Raw genomic sequence first — 22032 nt, forward strand, 5'->3', positions numbered from 1 at the left:
AGCTTTTTTTATTATTAATTAATTAATAGGAACATATGAAGCTGCCATAAAAAGTAATCTAGCTCAACTCTGGCAAGTTGTGCAGGGCCTTAGGCACAGAATGGTCTTTCTAGCACTTGCTACTTGAGATCCCTTACCTGGAAATGGCAAGAAGCTAGAATCTTTGGTGAGTAACACATTCATTCAGTCATTCTTTCATTCATTCATTGCCTTTCTAATCTATGGCATGCATTCTGTAACTGAGCCACAGATCCTCCTTTTGCCGTTGCTTAGTTTTCCTCTGTTTTTAGAATGTAAGAACTATCATGTTTTGTCAGTCCATCGATCCATTCAACTAAGCATTCTGCCTTTTAGATGCCACAGGAAATTCTGATTAGCAGTAGATTCAGAACATACAAAAGCACTTTTGAACACAGTGCATAAGTAATGCAGGAAATCTGTTTTTCCAAATACCAGATGTGGTGATGAACTTTGTCTTTCCTAACTTTTAGAAAGATTATCCATGATAAAAAGCACTTCCATTTTTTTGCTTCCCAGAAGAATATGGATGGTCAGTCTTGGAAAGCCATGGCCCTGAACTTACCTGGGACTGTTTTGTGGCTACAGGACCACAGGGCAAAAAGTGGAACCAGGAGGTAGGCTTTTCATGCCTGCAAGACATCAGTCTGCATGGGTGCAGCCACTGGCCATCTAAGGGTGCTTGACAGCATCATCTAGGCAGCCAACTTGCTGCCTCATCTGCTGGTGTAGATGGGCTGGGGGAAAGCTCTTGGCTTAAGGGGATTTCCCCAGGTCAGCTTCTTCAAGGCCATATGACAGCTAGGTTCCCCTAGTATATCCTCCCCCCACCCCCCTCAGTTCTTGGTTTTGTAGCATGATTGTATTGTTAATATTCTTGCTTGTTATAGCTTTAGGCAGATTTAGGCATTGGCCAGATCTATTGGGGGGGAGTAGTGCCTGCATGCCCACCTACCCCTTTAAGGGGTCTCAAGGGTGGAACCAGGTAGCAGCATGCCCAGCTCAGGGACTGTCACTTAGCTCCAGTCACAGCTGGCATGGGAACCATGCAGAGGCTTGCACCCATGTGGGACCACTGATTTTGCCATTCCAGGTCTACCCCCAGCAGCTGGGTCACCCAATGTGTGGATTGATGCCTTATGCCATGCCATTGCTCTAGCTGTAATCAATAAAGCTGTGGCCTGTTTCTCCCCCACTTGCTTTCTGAGTGTTAAGAGCCCCGTGGCACAGAGTGTTAAAGCTGTAGTACTGCAGTCCTAAGCTCTGCTCACAATCTGAGTTCGATCCCTGGTGGAAGCTGGGTTTTCAGGTAGCCGGCTCAAGGTTGACTCAGGCTTCCATCCTTCTGAGGTCAGTAAAATGAGTACCCAGTTTGCTGGGGGGAAAAGTGTAGATGAAAGGCAATGGCAAACCACCCTGTAAAAAGTCTGCTGTGAAAACGTTGCGAAAGCAACATCACCCCAGAGTCAGAAATGACTGGTGCTTGCACAGGGGACCTTTCCTTTCCTTTTCCTGCTTTCTGAGTGCATGTTTTTTCTGCCTTGCCCTGCCCACCCTTCACCTTCCCATAAGAATGCAAGAGGATGCTAGAAACAGGATGCTTATTTAGTCTGCTCTGGCATGTTCTTATAAGTAAGGTAAAATGCTGATATCCCTTCTCTGGTGTCTACTTCAGACAGGAACCCTGTGCAAATTTACCTGAACTCAGAAATTTACTTATGACTGAACATGGACATCTAGTAGACAGAAATATACAGTCTCTAAATATGGGGGCTATGTCAGGCTTCATTCACCAACACATGCATCCTTTATGAATTCATCAAATCCTTTCAAAAGCTAATATACTAAAGCTGTCATAGTCCAGTGAACAATGTGAAGGACTTCCTTTGTTAGTCTTCAAACTGCCGCCTATTATTTCATTTGATGATCTTGCATTCTTATATGTTGAAGACATGAATAATTTTATAAACTTCTGCCAAGTTCCTCTTCAATCTCCTGAAAACTCTCTCTAAAAAAAGGATAATTAGTCTGGCTCCTTTAGTTGTCCCTTTCTGTGACTTCTCTGGTGCCATTATTTCCATGTTAAGACAGAACAAAGACCTTACAATTAACACAATCGATGAGGAGCTGAGCAGAGGAATAACAGTCAGTCACAACCCACTCTCTCTGTTTATGACTAAAGTTTGAGTCCAGAGGCACCTTTAAGACCAACAAAATTTTATTCACAGTATAAGATTTGGTGTCCAAGCACACTTCTTCAGATACAGACTATTGGTCTTAAAAGTGCCACCGGACACAAATTTTGTTCAGCTGCTTCAGGACACACAGCAGCCCACCTGGATCTATTTAAGACTATAATAGAGGAAGCTGCAGTGCAAACTCATATGCTTGCCAACTTTGTGGCCTGGGGCTCAGGGGATGGGATGAGGGAGGAAGTTCTGGCTGGCCATTGCCAGCCTGATGGTTCTTGGAGAAGTGGCAGCCCTAGAGCAGACTTTTGCCTGTCCAACCACTCCTGGACTTGCTGCCCATGCAGGAGGGGAGGGATAGCCAGGGTTTGGCATTGTGGGACATACGCCACCATCCCCTTCCCTTACTTAAGGCAGTGTGGTGGGCTTTGATTGCTCTTGCTAGCATGTTTTTTTCCCCCCTCTCCCACTCCCCTTCCCTTTTTCTTGCATTTGGCTGTTATGGGTTTATTTAATGTTTATTGCTGTCTTGTAATATTCACAGCTTTTTGGCAGCTGGCATTAAGAGGAAGTGATGCCTGTGTGCCTGCCTCCTTCTTGTTGGCGTATAGGCTGATTTGTACTGCTATATTGTTATGCCAATAAAGTTTTTTTGAATTGGAATTGGAGTACTGGTTAAGTGTTCTTGGAGGTGGAGCACTAAACGGCATGCTCAGATAGGGGCGGTTGTCTGGCTTTTACCTCCAGGTGGTGATGGAACCATGCAGTGGCTGTTGCCCATGTGGGACCTTGGAATTCACCCTTGGCAGGCCAGCCAGGGTGAATTAGTCCATCGGGCAGCAGACAGGTCACATGATTCTGGCTCCATCCCCATGCGATGCCAATGCTTTTGCACTGCATCCTATAAAGTTGTGGGTTTTTAAAATCCAAACACTGATGTAATGGTATTTCTTCCTACAATACCTCTCACACACACCCCTTGATAGCCCCTGGGTCTGCAAGCTGCTTGCTATTGTCTTAATGCCACAGAAATGCTGCAATCAATATAATAGATACAAATACAACAAAGAATATGGCTATTGATTAACCTGGGGGACAGAAGCAGCCATCTGTACAGTGATCCTCACAGAGCTGCGACCTTTCTGGATTGGTACAAGTATCAGAGCAGGGCGATCCACATTCCCGGTGTTGCATGTTGAAAGGACATGGCTTGGCTGAAAGCAGAAATAAAGGAAGGAATGTAAGATAGTTCCCAGAAAATATTTTTTTTATTTATTGAGGTAGAGATGGCGAATAGAATTCTAACAGTGGTTGGTTTATGTTTTGACTCTCTACAGTTTTCCTCACAATAAAGAGCTGAAACTCCATCTTGGATGCTTACCGCACAGATCTTGAGTTCTCCATTCAAGGGGCTGCCCACCAGCATGGGCACATTGCCGGGAGTATTCAGCAAAGTTGTTACAAGTGCAGAAGTCCGTCATAGATGAATCGCAGCTGCACAGATCTTGTACACAAGCATCAATATAACTTTGCACATCAACCAGGGCATTGCAGCCCATGAAGGCTTCACTAGTCAATACAGTCTGGCAGATAGTGTTCTAGAATGAAAAAAAGATCAGTGTTAAAACAATGGACTTTATAGAGTTCTGGTTAAACAAGTATAGCAATATCTTCTCAATGCAGAGCATTTATGCTGGCCAGACTCAATATATTTCCTTCGGCCATGGTCATAGGCAGGGTATCCCCTATGAGGAAAAATTCTGCAGATGTCTCTGTAAAAAATCCAACTCTGTTCAGGATATCCTCTTAAATTGCCCACTGTTTACTCAGCTATGTTTACATTTGATTAGTCCTCTTTTTCAGCTCCCTAACACTTGTGACCAATAGAGGCAATGAATTCTTGCTAGCAGTCCAAACCCCCAAGTTACTGAGCAGGTGGCAGAGTTCCTGGCAAATGTACTCAGAGGCCAAGAAAAAGAGGAAAGAAAAGAAGGAAGAGTGAGTGGAAGAAATAAGGTGTATCTATGATTCCTCTTCAGATAGTTAAGCTTTTTACTATAACTGTTTTAATTGCTGTAATATTTGAGATTACTGTTCCAAACTTTTATCACTTTGTCCTATTATTATAACTACATATAACGTTACAAATCATTGTACTTTGATTGTTTCTTCTTGTTGGCATATAGGCTGATTTGTACTGCTATATTGTTATGCCAATAAGGGTTTTTTGAATTGGAATTGGAGTACTGGTTAACTACTTAGCTGATTTTTAAAATTTATTTTGCCCTTATTTCATTCTCTTTATTTTCTTTTACAACCTGGAAATAAAGTGTGATCTGAGAATAAAGAGTGAAGGAAAGGAGTAGGCTTTACATTAAAAGAAGACACAAAACCAGAAATCCTTACAAATTCTTGACTGCAATTGTGTGGCGCTGAAGGGCCAGGATCTTGGCATTGTTCTGTGGGTCCATCCATCTTTTGCAAGTTTCCAAACTGCACAGGATTCAGCTTGATGTCTGCAATAAATATTGCATAGTATATTTTCAGAAGAGTCACCCAAATATTGGTGCATGGAACACAGTCAGATGGAAGAACAAAAATGAGAAGTGAAAGACTGAAGTTGATTCACATCAGCTGCTACTTTCTTTTGTCATTCTTGGGGAGAGGAGGAGGGATTGCTTTTATTTTCTAGTCTTAAGAATAGTTTGGGTGCCCTGTGCTACTAAGACCTCTTAAAGACCACAGTGCCTCTGCCCATCCACCATGGTGCTAATGTTCCTGCCTCTTTACTTACAAAGACTGAGTTATTGCTTCAAGTCTATACAGCGACACATTCCATATATTGACAAATGTAACTGATATAGCTGTTTCAGATTTACTGGAAATGCCCTATCGGAATAATGGGAAGGATGGCCGAACACCTGAGCCTGTGCCTAGCAACTAGCATTAACAAGCCCAATAAAAATGCCTTCCTGGCTCAGTCAGTCAGTGACCCATTGAGAGCCAGAATGAATTCCCTGTTGAGTCAGCTACTAGAAGGTTTCCTTTAAGTGGACAAGAAGAGTTGACCAAAGATGGAATGCTGAGGCCCAGACACATCCACATTAAACACCCATGAAGTGCATCTGGAAGTGTTCTTCACCATGGTCCTTCCTGCCATAACACAAGAGGGCCACAGAATAATGGTGGTCAGGGAGAGAGGGTCTAGATTAAATTGGCCTGCAAGGCTATGCAGTCCCATGGAGGCCCTCCATCTCTGGTTCTCCTCGTTCTGCCCCCCTTGCCTGCTATAGCCCTTGCTCAAAGGTATCAGGTTTCTATGCATCATCTCAAGAGAAAATGCAAATTTTGAAAGTGCCCAGACTTGCTATATGATTGTTTTAAAAAGTGGAAGACAGAGAAGCAAAACAAGACGTTAGCAGCATTTATAAGGTATCATTTCAGAAGACTAGCTCTCATCCTTTTCAAATACTATACAGCAACTGTATGGCTGTCAATCAAAAGTCTTGTATAATAGTGTTTGCAAAAATAAACAGTACCATTCTATACTGGAACTGATTAGTATCCCACTTTTAAAAGCAGACGAATCTGTAAATAGGTTACATACCATTTGCAAAGAATTCATTGTATATTGGGATGCCATTGAAGTCTCCACAAAGGCCACAAGTCTGGTTAGCATATTTCTCATTCAGTTCTAACTAAAATAGGATTGAAATAGTAAGATGTAATTATAGTGAATAGGATTGAAATAGTATTGAATAGTGAATAGTATTGAAATAGGATTGAAATAGTAAGATGTAATTATAGTGAATGTTCAGTGTATTATTATAAATCAAAATCCAGGTTACTGCAAGCTTTGGATTTGGATACTGCATCTCTTATATAGACTGGAAACAAATGTTTACAACCAATTCCATAGTTAGTAAATTGAGCTGATTTCTAAATGTTGGTATTGTGATATTATTTCTTTCTAAACTTTAAATTCTCAAAGGATGACTCAATGGATGCTTTCACATGGCAACTGTTTGCAAGTGGATTTTGCTATTCTGACACAATAAAAATCCAGTTGCAAAGCACGTTATCTAGTGTGTGTGAATGAACTCAATGACCAAACATAGTAATCAAGTTAAGCTCATGATCCAAATGACCAAAGAACCAACAGAAGAAATTTAATATCCAAACATTGATTGGTTTGTACTACCAGGTAATTATGTTGTGTGATTGTATACTAGAGTTGCCAATCCGCAGCTGGGGGCAGGGGATCCTCCAGTTTGAAGGCCCTTCCCCTGCTTCAAGTTCAGAAAGTTCCCATAGGGCAGGGGTGGCTAAACTGTGGCTCGGGAGCTACATGTGGCTCTTTCACACATATTATATGACTCTCAAAGCCTCTGCTGCCCTGTCAGCCAGTTTGGAGAAGGCATTTGTCTCTTCTCCAAACCAAACTGGTTGGTGGGAGGATGGGGCTTAGAGAATGCATTTAAAGTTGCTTTCTTTCCACCTCCCTCTCTATAAGTGAATGGGTTGTGTGGTTAATATTGCAGGAGCTGGTGGGCCAGAGTGAGTCCAGCCTCATTCATGTCTTGTGGCTCTCAAACATCTGGTGTTTATTCTATGTTGTTCTTATGTTAAGCAAGTTTGACCACCCCCTGCCATAGGGTATAATGGAGGATTGATCTGTGGATATCTGGGGCTCTGAAGAGGCTGCTTTTTGAGGTAGAGGCACCAAATTTTCAGCATAGCATCCAGAGACTCTCCTCAAAACACCCCACAAGTTTCAAAAAGATTGGACCAGGCAGTCCAATTCTATGAGCCCCAAAAGAAGATACCTCTATCCTTCATTATTTCCAAATGGAAGGAAGGCATTTAAAAGGAGCTTGGTCCCTTTAAATGTGATCGCCAGAACTCCCTTTGGAGTTCAGTCATATTTGTCACACCCGTGCTCCTTGCTCCACCTCCAAAGTGTCCTGGATCCCCCCCTCAAAGTCACCAGAAATTTCTTGAGTTGGATTTGGCAACTCTATTGTATATCATAGTTTTCACAAAACAAGTAAACAAGTAAAATAAAACAAATCACTTTTCTTTGTTATATTCTGAGTTCCTTACAAGATTTGCAATTTTTTTTCTTACCAGAAGGTTATCTTCTTGGTTCCACATTAACAGCAAACCTAATTTGGCATTGATTTTCATATAACCATTGCTTTTTTCAATCAGGATCCCTGAGTAGGTGAAAGGCAGCAGAACTCTAGAAGTAAAACAAATTGCAATTTAAGTCTGAGATAACAAATGGAAAATCCCTCATTCACAAATAGCCAATTCAGCTTTCAAAGGACAGAATGTTTCATTGTATTTATAAACCATTTATAAGCAAATACAGGTTCAAGCAGACAACAGGAACTTATATTAATTTTACTTACATAAAACAAACTTGATTTTGAGGCCCTTGACACAAATGAAATGTTGAGGAATTGAAGCCCTCCATAAGGGAACAATATTTGCTAAATTTCATCCAAATAGAAGATTGGTTTTTCTTAATTCTAGGGCAATTAAATTTAATAATTTTAAATGGCTCTTGCCAGTCCTGCCATAGGTTTTGTAGCAAAATTGCTTGAAACTTGGAGGGAATGGTAAGTTTCCTGAAAGCATTCAGAAAGTTGGATGCAGGCATCTATCCATAAACATAGTATTCGCATGGTTAATTTATAATTATTTTATTTTCCATGTGATTGTCCTCCAAATTCCAGGAAATACAGAGCAAACCTTAGGTAAGTTACTTGCAAAATTTCAGAAAGACAGGTGCAAAGGTTCCCAAGGAAATCACTATTGGATATGAATGTAATAATATTTTTGTGTACTGGGATTTAAATGAGTCAGTCCAGGAACAGACATAATAATTATGAACAGTGGAATGGCAAAGACCATTGATTTGTTGAACACACCAAAAACCTATATACATATCCTCACTTTCATAAATCCCTCCTAAGAGTTACATAGATGAGAAGTGAAAGCAATTAGAATACTCGTGACTAATTTCACACAATTGCTGTGTGCTCACTGAGCTGTCAATCATGTTGTCCCTTGCCTGCCCACCCTGTTTGAAACCAGCTTCCTCATATGGAAGAAAATAGTCCAGTTAGTTAATTCCAGACGCACAAAAAGGGCAAATAGCCAAAGGAAACAGCCAGCAACTTGAAGCAGCACAAAGAGCTTCAGATTGCCTTTCTTTGGTTTGGAGTTTTTCAGAAGTCCTTTGCTGCATTTCGGGGTCCTCTCCCTTTATGGCTACAAAGCAGGAAGATTTTTGGAGCGTGATTCATTTCCAACAAATATACAGTTCTAATGGGTATTGGTTTGGGGCAATTTTTACCTATTGCCACCTGCCCCTGACTTGCAATTTGAACATGTAGCAGTAAAGTAAGAGGAAGGAGGTTGCTGATAAAGTTATTCGACTTACTGCTTTCCATTGACAATAACAGAGTTCTGCATCAGTTCAATGACCACTCCATCAACTTTTATGAGAATACGGCTAATTATGGTAGCATTCTGAACCATGGTGCGCCTTATTTGGATGTTGAAGTCTTCATAAGTAGATTTGCAGTGGGAAGCAAAGACATAGTTGCAAACTCCAGGGAAATGATAGATGTCCCCATCAAAGGTCTTGAAGTGGAAGTTGCCCCAAGTGCTACACACTTTCCCATTGTGAGCAGGATTTCCAGCTGTGGATCAGAAGGGACTGTTAGATTCTACTAAAAGTCCTGTATCTATTCATATATGCATTGTATATCCATCTGCCCACTCAAGAATCAAATTATCAAATGGCTCCTTTGAGCTTTGGGCCTGATCCAAAGGATCCTCTTGGCCTCCTCCTCTGATAGGCCCTGCCTCTGTTCAAAGAAGGACTTCAGGGCAAAGGAGCTTTAGTGCATTTCACTTAACCAGCAATCCCCTGCATTTAGGGTTGCCAAACTCCAGGTGGTGACTGGAGTTCTCCTGGGATTACAACTGATTTCCAGGCAATAAAGATCACTTCCTCTGAAGAAAATGGCCACTTTGGAACATGGGCTGCATGGCATTATACCCCACTGAAGTCCTTCCCTCTCCCAAACCTTGGGTCCACCTCCAAAATCTCCAGATCTTTCCCAAGCTAGAGCAGGCAATCCTACCTACATTACCTGATGAACATCTGCTCTTTCCTAAAAACAAATTAAATGGCACAGGGACTCTAGAAATGGGGCCCTCGGCAAAATCCCTCCCTCTCCTTCTTTGCATGAGAAAAATAAACTTCAAAGCTGAACTTGCTGCACTCATGGAAGACCAAGGATTCTGCCTTATCACCTCCTTCTTTTGGTAGTCTCCTGAGCCATGGGGCATATTATTTTTCTTTGCAGAATTCAAGATGACTTAAAAATCATTATTAAATACCATATGAGTAAAATAACAATTATAAAAACCCATAAAATGTCATGATTTAAAAACTCCAGTTATGACCACCAGTAAAAGCTAAATCAGTCAATGCAGTAATAAATAAGACTGCCTTCAATGGCTTCCTGAAGGGGGCTTGGTGCACCTCCCAGCAGAAATTGTTCCATAGTTGTGGGGGTGCTAGCAAAAAGGTCCTCTTGTTTGCCTACCATATGAGCATTTTTAATTGGCAGGACAGTCACCCTGATTCCATATAAACCCCATACACATATTAGCATAAACTCTTTGAGATCCTCAGGTGGCTGCTGGGAGAATGGGAAGTGGAAAAAATCAGCTTCCATGAACTTGTTCTAATCACTGATAAAAGGATTCAATCTGATGTTTTAGCTTACAGCCTTTAGTCCTTCTTAAGAAACTATTGTTGCTGATCCAGTTGATGTTAAAATTATTCTTGGATAAGTGCTTTGAAGAATTATTCTTGAATAAGTGCTACAGTTGAAAGCATAAATATCTTGAGATCTGGACAACTTACCCTTGACAGCTAGAGTTGTCCTCACTGGTGGGATGATGGTCACATCTGGGTTTCTGGGAGTTTGTGTGGTCAAAACTGAAGGAAAGAGATACCATTATAGCTACTAGTACAAATGCTTATATAAAATATTTATTTATGTATTTATCTAAAACATTTATATCCCACCTTTCATCATGGTTCAAAGTGGCAAATGGCAATAGTTAGAAACATTTTCAGTTAAAACTAAAAATAAAACAACAACCCCAAATTTACCCCTTCTCCCCTCCCCCCCAAAAAGATGCTGTAAATTTAAACTTCTTCTAAAGCCCTGGCAAACAGACAATACTCCCTAAAGATATCCAGGGAGGGTGCCCCTCTCACCTCTGTAGAGCCAGAACCACAAAGGAAAAGTTGTGGGCTCTGGTCAGTGCCAAATGGGCCACCCCACATGGTGGAATAGTCAACAGATGGTTGCCTGATAACCATACTTGGCACACAGGAACATATGGTGGGAGATAGTCCTTCAAATGCAAGTTACTTGAAAGTGAGTTCCACTGGAATTTGTGGGACTTATTCCCAAGCAAGTATAATTGCAGCTAAAAGATCTCAGCTAAAACTCTTCTAACTTAGTGTTGTGAAACAGTGTTAAGTGTTGATGTTCTATTACTTCTTTCACAATTCCACTAAACAAGAAATGAGTAAAATACAGCAATAAACAACAACACACTTGATAACTGGAGAAAAAACAGACCATAGCTTTATTAACAGCATTCGCAGCATTTGGCACAGCATAGTGTCAGACCCAGACATCAGGTGGCCTGCTTGTTAGCCAATGAACCACATCCCCACCAGCATGCTGGGGAAATCAGGAGTTACAAGAAGGTGGACCCACAGAGGCACAAGTCCATGTGTGGAACCCATGCCACCTGAGAGTGGAGTAAAGTGAATGCCCCTGAGCTGGGCATACCATTAAGTACCTTGACCCCCAAGACTCCTTAAGGGAGTTCCCACTTGGGAAGGCAAGTGGCATGGCTCCCCCAAAACGGATACAGCCGAGTAGCCAAAACTGCCATAAGCTGTGACAAGGAAATCCATACTAACCACAGAACAAATACAAACATTCTGAAAAGGGGAGAGAGGGTGGGAATGTCCATGTGGTGAACCAGGCAGAACCCAGGAGGCTTGGGCATTTAAATAAGCCCAGGAGTGGGGCCAGGCAGCAGGTACACTTTGCTAAGCCTGCCCCGAGCCAGTCCCATTGGAAGGATCCAAAATATGGCCAGTGAATGGCTAGCCACAGAGAAGGCAGGCCCTCCTCACCAGTGAAACCCAGGAAAGGCAAACACTGTGAGCCTGCTGGAGCCCACCATGACTGTCACATGATCTCCCACCATGTTGGAAGCCCTTGAGCCCTAGGAAACAAAGGCTGCGATCACATGGGAAATTTAGCCCAACCTAGCCATGCCTTCTTTCCAGATTTAATGTGTGCAATCACACGCACACATCTTCCCCCTGAGTCCTGCCTGTACTTACCTTGTCTTAGGATGGGCTGGGACCAGATTAAATAGATACCAAGAACTTCCTGGTAGCACATCTCAAAAACACAGGTAGGGCATATGCCCCAGCTGTCTGAACAGCTGGGGCGCATGATGCAAGTGCCCTGCATGCACAGGAGCAGTCTGAATGTTCCTCTTGTGTGTGTGTGGCCCATGCCTCTCCCAGCAGCAACAGGGCAGGGGCTGTGTAATTGTCATGGCTCACATCAAAGAGAACCAGATTTTTCAAAGCCGGGATACTGCCATGCCAAATTCCCAGTGTGATCCCACCCAGGGCTGGCCCTAGGGTGCCCTGTGTCCCAAGCAAAGTTGCTTCACTGTACCCCCTCTGTGGCACCGAGCCCCACCAGCCCTCCTCTCTGCCTGCCCACCCACCTACGGCATGGCCGCTTCCTCTCCCTCCCTTCTTGTGTTATTTGTGTGCCACAATGCGGCACCCTCTCCAGTCTCTGCCCCCCCCCCCCGTGCGCTCAGAAGAGCATGCCAACCTCCCCTTACCCAGGCTGCTTTGACCTGGGCATTTCCATAAAGCGTTCTCTTAAGAGAGAGTGCGACGCGACGAGGCTTCATTCCTGAGCGAAGCCTCATCATGCCGTGCTCTCTCTAAAGAGAACATTTTATGGAAATGCCCAGGTCAAAGCAGCCTGGGTAAGGGGAGGCTGGCGCACTCCTCTAAGCACACTGAGGGGGCGACAGGCAGGCCACCTTCCACCACCCCCGGTGCACTGAGAGGAGCAATGCCAGCCTCCTCTTACCTGCTTCAATACGGGCATCTCTGTAAAGAAGGAAGGGGCGAGCAAAGCCTCATCACATCTTGTGCTCTCTTAAGAGAACACTTTATGGAGATACCTGCATCGGAGCGGGTAAGGGAAGGCTGGGGTCATTTCTCTCTGCGCACTGGAGGGGGGCACAGCAAATTAGGCATTTGGGGTACTGGGGGGGAGCCCAATTTGGCTTCCCCTCCCAGCGCCCTAGGCAAATGCCTAGTTTGACTAGTGGGCGAGCTGGCCCTGATCCCATTCAAAGTGGCCCCCAGTAAGTTGGCAGCCGTGGATTTCCATAGAAATTATATGTTAAACATGTTACATAAGAATGGGCATTCAATAAAGCTGCACATTGTGAAATCATCGAAATTACTAAAGTGGTGTTAGCTTTCTTTATGTAATGAGGCATTTTACCCTTTTGAATCTGATATTGGCCTCTCCCAGCTTAAAACAGCATCTTTGGCAATCAATTTACTCAGGGGGAAGATGTAAATTACTGACCTCATGTAAATTACTGGGAATGTGAGAAGCAGAACATTATGTTAGGGTTTCAGTTGTCGACAAAATATGATTAAGTAATATGGAATAACTGAAAGCACACACAAATAATTTGGGATTGAACATAAGGACTAAACTGCATGATACATTTGTTTACAAGTTGTCTCTGGTTTCACTGTTTTGATCATTGTATAACTTTGGATCTGCAAGTGCTTGGACTACTGTACATGCAGATACAAAGCTGTGTTAATAACTTACCACTGGGGATTCTTTAGAGACAGAAAAGAAGCTGGTGGAGCAACAGGAGACCCCTCCACCCATTATCAGCAAAATCAGTTTCTGATGTTTTTAATGAGACATTCTTGGAGCTGATGGGTGACTCTAATCAAAATGTTGAATCAGAAGACAATGTGTAAACAAATGTATTGTGCGGTTAAGCTCTTAAATAATACAATAAATCCTGTGGTGTGGTTATGTGTGTTTTTGCATTGAAACGGTGGCACAACAAATTCCAGTAAAGGGGAGGGGAACAAATTATCCTCATGCAGAGTTGAATCTGATTCTGAACTGCCTCTGGAGCAAGACTTACTTTCAGCTCTCCTTGCATCAATGTTTCTCCTTCTACTCCAACCCTAACCCTAAACACCATGTAACACAAAGGCTTGGATCCAGTGCAGTGTTTCCACTAACTGAAGGATTTCATAGAATGATAGTTAGAAGGGACCTCCAGAATCATCTAGTCCAACTCCCTGCACAATGCAGGAAACTCACAAACACTCCCCCCACAACTGCAGTTACACTTGCTCCATGCCTAGAAGATGTCAAACAAACAACCCCCCAGGATCCCTGGTCAAACTGGCCTGCAGAAAATTGCTTCCTGACCTCAAAGTGGGGATCAGTATTTCCCTGGGCTTGTAAGAAAGGGCCACAAGAACTAAGCACTGATGCAACTTTTCCTGCCCTCCCCACAGAATCAGCATTGCTGTCAGATGGCCATCTAGCCTTTGTTGAAAAACCTCCAAAGAAGGAGGTGTTAGCTCCCAAGGAAGCCTGTTCCACTGAGGAACAGCGCTAAACTGTCAGAAAGTTCTTCCTAATCAAAAAACTCTTTTGATTTAGTTTCAACCTGTTGGTTCTGATCTGACCTTCTGGGGCATGAAAAAACCACACCATCCTCTATATGACAGCCCTTCAAGTATTTGAATATGGTTATCATTCCACCTCTGAAGCAAAACTTTCTACCTTCTCAGTATGGCCTAAAAGGCCTCCCAAAATAGCAGGTGCAGCATGTTGAGGGGCATTTGGGGATGTAACAGGAGGGGAAAGTGAGATAGTTGTATGCCACAAATGATAATTCTTCTGTTCATGGAAACACTCCTCCAGATCTAAGCCAATGACCCCTCAAAATGTAATGGGTGAAGGACATAATTCCTCCCTTTTGTTTGCATAGCATTTCACAAGTCTAACTGGTACCCAGGAGTTACTAAGGCTTGTAATTTATTTATAGGAGTGAATTGTATATCACATGTGCAGGATTTTTTTTTTTACTTTTATTTTCATTTTAAAAATTTTCCATAGCTTTTTGGCTATGTAGTTAGCTGAAGAACATAAAGTAAAGTATTATAGTATTTGCTGTTATGGGTGTACTGCTTGTACATCCATGCTCACACATAATATATTTGTACATCTGTGTAGTGCAAATATATTTCTAGATTAGATACCTGCATTCTGTATGTGTTTGCTTTCTCCTTAACTGCTGAAAATAAATATAATCTCAATATACATGTATCTTATCCAGTGTACACAATCCAAGAACATAAGCATATAGCCTTAGAGGTTTTCATGGCTTAGAAACCTGCCTTTTTAAACTGAAGAAAACAGAGATATAACCCATCAGTACAGAAGTAACATTTGGAAATATAACCATAGGGTTGGATGTAGGGCAAAGACATTACAAGGCCTATGCAAGGATCCCCAATCTTCCCGGCATTCCCCTTACCCCAGTAGCCACTTCCAATCCTGGGAAAGTTTATTCCTTAGACTGTAAAATCTGTGTGGAATAATACCCACATTAATTGGAAGGATGCAGTGGTAAGGGAGAAGGAGGTGAAATTGCTCCTTTCATCCTCTTTTGTCAGTGGAGCTCCATTCACACAAAGGAGGGTTTCCCCCCCCCCCCAATTTTATTGCCTTCCCCTTTCCCACTGCAGCCTCCCTACCAGCATCACCAGGAATAATTTCCCCATCAGTATCCCCCACTGTCCCAGAAATAAACTTTACTATGATTGGAAGCAGCTGTTGAGTGGGGAAAGCAGGGAAGACTGGTAACTGTTTGCTTGTTCTGCTGTGAGGTTGTGGGATCCAACCCACAGGATGCATAATTAATGTCAGTACAAATTAATCATGGAGCAACTTGATGGCCATAATGGGCATTAACACAGTGTTATGGATAGAGGGTCTGTAACATTAATGCTATAAAAATAGAAGAAGATATTGGATTTATATCCCACCTCCACTCTGAATCTCAGAGTCTCAGAGTCTCAGAGCAGCTCACAATCTCCTTTATCTTCCTCCCCCACAACAGACACCCTGTGAGGTGGGTGGGGTTGAGAGGACTCTCACAGAAACTGCCCTTTCAAAGACAACCTCTGCCAGAGCTATGGCTAACACAAGGCCATTCCAGCAGATGCAAGTGGAGGAGTGGGGAATCAAACCCAGTTCTCCCAGATAACAGTCCGCGCACTTAACCACTGCAAAGAGAGCCAGTTTGGTGTAGTCTTTTAAAAATACTTTTAAAAACCCTAGAAGCCAGAGACAAAACTGATGGAAGAAGGATAGCTGATAAAAGAAGTATTCCCATAGATATGGAAATAAGAGAAACAAAGTCTAACATCAAAGATACAGGAGGATAAAAAGATGTACATAGATAGTACGATATGTAAGGATGTAAATAAATAGTAGAAAATGCTGGTGAACACCTTAGGGTACAAAAAAGAGAGAGATTCTCTCCCCCCCACCCCCACGTTCCGGAGGTAAGATATATCTACATAGTAGCTGTGATAGCACAGATCAGCAGAACGGGCTTGGAAGGATACAGCCGCTTAGGACTACAATTACATTATTAATTATAACTATTAATTAGAAATAATGCTCAGATGCACATTTTTAATTAGCTGAAATGTATGCATACTTAGACTTACTAGTTTGTCCATGAACCTAGGGCTTACAAACATGAAATTAGCCATACTAATTCTTTTCTTATGCTGGGGAAGTGGGTTGAAGCCTGCCAGGATGCAATCCTGCCCTTCACCTCCCCGTCTGACTTTGCCCAAATAAAGTTAAAACACCTACGGTCATGTCCCTGCTGGACAGATTGATAGTCATCATAATTTGATTGCTGTTGATCGTATTGAGACTGTTGGTCATAGTCCGGGCCTTGTTGATCTTCATACTGGAATTGTTGATGTGCAGCTTGGGCATGGACTGTGGCAACAATGCAAAAAATAAGAGACAAAGAATTGCTGTGAGATCTCTTAGGTCACATAGTTGTAACAATTCTATGAACCATCAAATGGCTTAGGTGCAGCACAGATCGAAGGGTTTATTTATTCAAAACATAGACAATATCCAGCATATAACAAAAATTAGTTCCAAATAATTAAAAACATAATGTCACAAAATAATGCACAATAAAATATTACTGAAAATGTAGAATATAAAACAGCAAGGCTCTATATAAAACAGCAGGTAGTCCTTAAATCCCGCAGGCTTTGAAGTTATGGATATACCTCCTATATTTGAATTCATGCTAGTAGAGTTGTCTGTGTTTTCCCAGTTTTAAACCCACTGACAATAGAATCCAGTTTAAACCCACTGGGTGCACTTGGAACCTCTTTCTTGCAATTCACATGCTAAACTAATTATCTTGGCTTCTTCCCAGTGATTACTGCTTTTCTGTCTCAGAGAAAGTTCACATAACTTTAAATTTAAAGAATCTAAATACAGACACGTCCCTTATTTCTGTGGCCACTTCAATCATTTTGAAGGTGGAAGGATCTTAGAAATCATCAAACATACAGCAGCAGCATCCGATGACTTGCAAATGTGTATAGTATTCTGAGGTTAGAGTAAGTGTGAACTTTCTCATAGAGTATAATTATGCCAGGCGTGGTAGTAAAAAGGTAAAGGTAGTCCTCTGTGCAAGCACCAGGTCGTTACCAACCCATGGTGTTATGTCACATCAGGAAGTTTTCTTGGCAGACTTTATGGGGTGGTTTGTAAAGCCTTGCTAATTTGTTCAATAGGAACTCAAAAGTTTTTGGAAGGTGAATGTATATAAGCCTATATATGAGTGCAACTCAGAACATTAAGATCCTTGCTAAATTAAACTATCTAGTTCAATATGCATCCTGTTTCCAGCAATGGGCAGGCAGAGACTGATAAGTAATGTATGAAAGTAACTGTCCTCCCTCCTTTTTGCTCCAAAGTAAGTTAAATCCAGCAATCTGCAGATGCAAGAACCACAGATTTTTCCCTTGTCCCCATACCCCACACTCCACAGCTGTCCTTTTCAACCTTGTGAAACTTTATTTCCAAGGTCATAGAACTCACATGGTCTAATAGCCACATGGGTCAGGAAGATGCAGGGAGGAAAAAGAAGGGGATGAAATTAGGGCAGCTCTACTAATGGAAAATAGAGGGTGATTTTTCCCTTTCTCCTACCCTATGCAGCCTCCCGACCCACATGGCCATTAGACCACATAGGTCCCACAATCCTGAGGATAATCTTTCTTGAAGTTGGAAAGGATTATTAGGGGGAAAGGGACATGAGAATGATTTGCATCTATCAGTGCCTTCTGCTGATAGATTACAAGATCCAATCCAATTACTGTTATTATACTACCACTGATGCTAACTTGACTCCTACTTTGTTCTACTAAGAATCCCATTTATCTATCACAGCTAATAGCTGTTGATCAACTGCTTCTTTGTGAATTTGTCTTATTCTCTTTTAAAGCAACCTGTGTAAGGGGCCACTGCTACATCTTCTTACAACAAATCCCACAAATTAATTATGGTTTGTGTGGAATAGTAGTTTCTTTTGTCTGCCTTGAATGTACTGCTAATCAATTTTCATTGGGCGACTCCACATCCTACCCTTCAGATAAAGGAAATTTCTCTCTGTTCACTTCCTCTGTACCAATAATTATTTTATAAACCCCATAGTTTTTTTTAAATTGAAGACTCTAAAAGCCTTCAGTACGTTAGCTTTTATGCACAGCCTTTCCTCACAGAGAACTTTTTCAAGCCTCTTAATTGTTTTGGTTAGTCTATTTTCACCTTTTCTTTTCTATTTTCTTTATTATTTATTTATTTTTGTTAATTTATATTCTGCCCTTTCCCAGGCGGGCTCAGGGCAGACTGCATTCAAATAAAACCAAACTCTATGATGCCTTTTTAGAGTTGGGGTGGCCAGTATTGTGCACAATATTCCATATGCAGGAATACCTCAGATTTATACAAAGGGATTATACAGGCTGTGTTATTTCAATTCCATTCACAACAATTCCTACCATGGAATTTGGCTTTATTCCACTGCTGCTGTGATCTGAATTGACAATTCATCATGACCCTAAACCAGTCGAAGAAGGTTAATGATGGAGTTGGACTCTGTTGCTAGATTTTATGAAGTCCTGATGAAAATTAGCTGTCAATGAATCAAAAACTTAAAACCTAAATTAGCTGTCAATGAATCAAAAGCTTAAAACATAAACATCTGTTCTTTTTAAAGAACAGCTTCATATTATTGTACTGAATCCATCTGTGGTAGCTTTCTATTTTAGGACCTGGCAGCGGTAATTATTGCTTATCAAAAGGAAACTTAGTGTAAACTGCATACAGCTGTCCCTGTAATAGCTGTGCAGAGTTTTATAGTATTTCTCCTTCATAAATTGGTTTAGAGATGGTATCTTAACTGAAACAATTCTCAGTGATAGTAATGTAGTGCATTCCACATATCCTGCATCAGCTATATTAGTTTAGTGTCCATCATATTTATTGGTGTCCTCATAAAAATAGCTTGAATTTATGTAAAAATCATTCAGTTTAATATGTACTTTTAAACTGTTCAAAGTATGAAGAAAAAATGAAGATGACATAGATAAAACATTTGCACAATGACAGTAGATTTTGCTGTGGAAATAACACACTGAGTTTTTATCCTTCACCAGTAACTGTGTTTTCTCCAGTTTCAATCGATATAACATCCCTTCAGAATTTTTTTGTAGGATCAGTCAAGTAAATATGAATGGATCTAGTGTTGATAAGTCTCTTGCAATAGATCTTCCTTGTATCACCTCTCATAAATACAGAAATCAAAGAACTTCTGTGTGTGGTTGCCAACAGAAGTCTAAGGGCCATCTTAGCTTCAGAAATTGTGATTGTTGTTCCCTTGTCTATTAAATAAATAAATATTAAAAATTGTAATGACTGCCCTTTATTTCAGAAGATTTCCATTCTATAGAAGGTTACAGAACAGATGCCCAGGTGTCATTCTGCTCCTGCCCAGGCACCTGTCTTTGTACGACTGAAGATCACAAGTGCTATAGAGTTTAAGTTGGGAATTCCAATTAATTGAAATCAACATGAGTTTTTTTTGTTGATTTCAAAGGAATTGAAAACACTTCACTCTGGTATAACAAGGGAGTCTATAATGCCCTTCTTACTAATCTAGTTCTTTTAACTGTCAGTTCTGTAGCTTTCAATATTCACAATTTCTAAAAGGGTCTAAACAAAACAATGGAACTATTTCTTGATGCCTTTTATATTGAGGTAGCTCCACAAACATGATTCTTTTTGATCCAGTTACATCTAGACAATGGGGTAATAAAATTTGAACACACTGACATTGGACTGAGATAATGGTGATGGGGGGAGGCAAATATTTTTAAAGCTTTCATTAGACTTAATGAGGCGTAGCAAACCAAATCAGTGTAAAGATTTTTTTTTTTTAACCTTGGAGGAGCTGGGCAATAGCTGCATATATAAGAAATGAAGATCTATTAAGGTCTCCTACCTTGGTGGTGTGTTAGGGCAATCACTAGCACTGGTATCCATAGTGGTATCCATGCCCTCCTGCCTGTACCCATCTTGGCTGGAGGTCGGCAGCATGTACCAAGCAACAGGCTTCTAAAGAGGCACCTGTCTTTTGATGACTCTTATATAGCAGAAGTGTAGACTTTGGCTCAGTTCCCAGATTGTTTCACAAGTTTCTCAAGAGGTGGGGCTTTAGAGATTTTAGCAGGTGCTCAGGTAAACAGATGATGCTCTTTTACTCTACTAGGGCTTGGCCAAATGTATTTGCATTTGGGGAGGACTATTTCCCCCCTACATTTTTTTTTCTTCTAATGAAGAAACTCAGAGGAAACAGCAGTGAAGGATATTGCTCCCTGGGGCTAATGCCCTTCAATTGTTTCCATAGACATGGAGCAGGACTTTTAAAACTGATTGTGACTTAATGTTGTTTAATTCCCTTTGATCCAGGATGTGATATGGTATCTTTCATATTTGTGAGTCACTTCTTTGCAAAAGAGATTTTATGTTGGTTTTTCTCCTTTTGAGAAGACCATGCTAACAGAAGGCTATGGTGTTTCCCAACAGACAAGTGGCCTAGGATTACTTCTAAAATATTCAGTCCTTTTTATTAATCAGGAGTGCTCAAACAACATTGTATATAAAAAAATTTAAAACACACTAAGGATAACACTAGTCCAACTGACTGTAAGTGGAGATCAGAAAATAAACGAAAGGGGGGTTTGCTGCTGGCAAATGCCATATAGAGGAGAAAGTCAATCCATGCTTCTTTGGCTGGGTGTTCCAGAGGGTGGGCACCCAAACTAGACAGGCTTTGCTTCATGCCAGATTGGTTCTTACTGTAATAAAAGGGGGAGGGGGGAAGCAGGGCCTCATTTGCCTATCTCATGTTTGGCATGTGGTGGCATATGTTTGAGAAGCAGAGTTGAGGAGGGGAGGAACCTCTCTGGTACATAATGCCATAGACTTCACCATCCAAACCAGCCATTTTTACCAGTGCAACTGATCTCTATATTCTGGAGATCAATCATAATACTGTGAGATCTCCAGGCCACACCTGGAGGCTGGCAGCTGAGAAGGCACTTCCTTATGGGAGACATAGGAGGAACTAGTGACAACTTCTTAGTCCTGAATGCTTTATTTACATGTGTTCAAGGGTTTCATTCAGCTAAATCTCCCCTGTGTTATTGTCCAACGGGTGGAAGTATCTTCCCAGAATAACTTAAATTTAAATGTAGTATATGTCCATATGGTACATGTAGAAACGAGAAGGGTCTCATCCCAACTCATCACAGCCTCATTCAATTGTATGAGCCCTTTCTCACATTCACGCAGCATATTTAAGCAGTTCTGTACCTTTACAGAAAGTTGAAGGTTGCATTGTATTAAGAACAATGCAACTTTATTTTTTAAAAACGGGCTCATTAAAAAAAAAGCTGTTACCTTTACCAAGTTCACTCTTTGAGACATTGCATCCCTCAGTGCATCAAAATGTACGCAATCAATGCATTTAGCCTCATAAGGTGTGCTATTGCTTAAGGGATTCTGTTTATGCTGGGTTAATTTGTTTAGACTGGGAAAGGGTGGTGAGAAATAAACCTCACACATCCCTCTCTTGTCAAGGCAACAGAAAGTAATGTTTCCTTTGTACACCAGTCAGCACTATAATAAATACGCACTGTACATAAGAATAGCTCAGTGGAGACCATCAATCACATTCTGCTGCATGAATCACAACGCTGGGAAAACCTGTTGGGTGGATTAGGAATTTATACAGGATATCTGTCAGAAGAAATTTGTCCCAGACAAATTTGACCTCTGTCACAAATGACTCTCAAAGAAGTAGGGTACTGCACTTTTACAAGATCAAACAAGTTCAGTTGTTAACAAGGTGGTAATTAATGCTGGTATAATGTTGAACAGTGGGTGGGGGAGCTAGCCAAATAGTTACTTATGAGCAATGGTCCTGATTTCAGAGCTGTACA

At 41.4% G+C, this 22032-nt stretch overlaps 1 protein-coding gene across 1 annotated transcript in view; it reads right to left on the reverse strand.

The window, feature by feature from the left end:
• Window positions 1-20124, reverse strand: part of MUC5AC (mucin 5AC, oligomeric mucus/gel-forming) — a 71154-nt gene extending 51030 nt beyond the window's left edge. The window contains exons 1-9 of the mRNA XM_060262396.1: window positions 20031-20124; window positions 16307-16438; window positions 10159-10233; window positions 8659-8920; window positions 7335-7449; window positions 5815-5905; window positions 4614-4723; window positions 3589-3805; window positions 3296-3421 (exon numbers count right to left, since the gene is read on the reverse strand). Coding sequence (XP_060118379.1) covers window positions 3296-3421; window positions 3589-3805; window positions 4614-4723; window positions 5815-5905; window positions 7335-7449; window positions 8659-8920; window positions 10159-10233; window positions 16307-16438; window positions 20031-20103 — 1201 coding nt within the window. The 5' untranslated portion in view covers window positions 20104-20124. The remainder of the gene's footprint in view (window positions 1-3295; window positions 3422-3588; window positions 3806-4613; window positions 4724-5814; window positions 5906-7334; window positions 7450-8658; window positions 8921-10158; window positions 10234-16306; window positions 16439-20030) is intronic.
• Window positions 20125-22032: the final 1908 nt, after the last annotated feature.

The sequence above is a fragment of the Heteronotia binoei genome, chromosome 21 (assembly GCF_032191835.1).
Source record: "Heteronotia binoei isolate CCM8104 ecotype False Entrance Well chromosome 21, APGP_CSIRO_Hbin_v1, whole genome shotgun sequence".
NCBI classification, from domain to species: Eukaryota; Metazoa; Chordata; class Lepidosauria; order Squamata; family Gekkonidae; genus Heteronotia; species Heteronotia binoei.